Source organism: Myotis davidii, unplaced genomic scaffold (genome assembly GCF_000327345.1).
Source record: "Myotis davidii unplaced genomic scaffold, ASM32734v1 scaffold129, whole genome shotgun sequence".
Classification (NCBI taxonomy): Eukaryota; Metazoa; Chordata; class Mammalia; order Chiroptera; family Vespertilionidae; genus Myotis; species Myotis davidii.
Genome location: NW_006383019.1, coordinates 1,626,728 through 1,627,967, shown reverse-complemented (window position 1 = coordinate 1,627,967; position 1,240 = coordinate 1,626,728). Strand labels below are relative to the sequence as shown.

Genomic DNA, 1,240 nt, shown 5'->3' with positions numbered 1-1,240 from the left:
AAGGTGGAGTGGGGAGGCCAGCGGGACCCACAGGAAGTTCCCTGCGAGGTGAGGGCAGCGGGGGGCTGGGAGTCAGGCACCAGCCACCAACCGCCCCGTCCTGCCCGACCCCACCAGCTTTCGACCAGATCGGCGGGTATGAGCAGCTGGCAGCGGCCTACGCCCAGGCCATACCATCCAAGACGGTTGCCAACACGACCTGCCACCTGCCGCGTGCGGATGCCATGCACATGTTCCGGGACCCCCACACGGCGGACCTCCCGTGGACCGGGATGACCTTCGGGCTGACCATCATGGCCACCTGGTACTGGTGCACGGGCTAGGGGTCCTTGTGGTCCCGAGGGGCCTGCACTCTCCGCCTGGAATCAGAGGCCCACTGGCTGCCGCCCGGCCGGGCCTTGAGGTGCTTCGACTGGGACAGTTTGGAGTACGGGATCCCCAGGGGACTGGGACGGGCGTCGGTGGCCAGCCGCGGGCTCCCGGGTTCGGGCAGGGTGTGGGGCACGAGGCTCCCCTTGGCCGGCCAGTAGTGGGAACCCACTCTCCTGGAAGAGCTCTGGGCGCCCTCGGCAGCGGGGCAGTACGGCGGGGGTCCTGGGGTCCTCAAGGGCCGTGGGAAGCCATCTTTATCCCCCGTCTCCAAGGCAGAGGGTCCCCGATGGTGGTCCTGGGGGGAGAAAAAAGACAGGTGACATCCGAGGGCACCCACCTTCGCGGGCTGACCGCTGGTTTCCTAACTTGGTGCCTCAGCGCCCAGGTGTCCGGTGGGAATAACCGCCTTTGTGGCTGTGATACGCCAAGTGCGGCTCCTCGCTGTCCCTGCCCCGCCTCCGCCCCGCCTGCCGGAGGTCCTGTGCGCAGGGGCGGCCCTGGGAGCCTGCCTCCAGTCCTTTCCGAGAGGTGACTGGCGCCATGTGACCTCACAGCCTCCGCCCCTCTGGGTGGCAGGCCCTGGGCGGCTGCGGCGGCGGCAGGAAAGTCGTGGAGAGGCAGCAGCGTTTAAACTGACGACCCCGCACAGGCTCAATACTCACCCGATGAGGCTTCCTCCGGGAGCAGGCCCGGCTTCCTGAGCAGGTCCGAAAGCACCTGAGAGCAGAGGAAGGAAACTGGCTGGGGGGTTGTGGGGTTAGAGAGCGTGGCTAGGGCGAGGGCCTGGCACGCAGGCTCTGAATCTCAGGCAAGACCACTGGGGCTTCCTGACCAGCTAGGGGACAGCACGGGGGGGGGAGGACGTCAG

At 67.8% G+C, this 1,240-nt stretch overlaps 1 protein-coding gene across 1 annotated transcript in view; it reads left to right on the top strand.

The window, feature by feature from the left end:
* Positions 1–1,240, top strand: part of SLC5A10 (solute carrier family 5 (sodium/sugar cotransporter), member 10) — a 60,527-nt gene that overhangs the window by 16,194 nt on the left and 43,093 nt on the right. Inside the window, exon 7 of the mRNA XM_015558354.1 lies at positions 118–319. Coding sequence (XP_015413840.1) covers positions 118–319 — 202 coding nt within the window. The remainder of the gene's footprint in view (positions 1–117; positions 320–1,240) is intronic.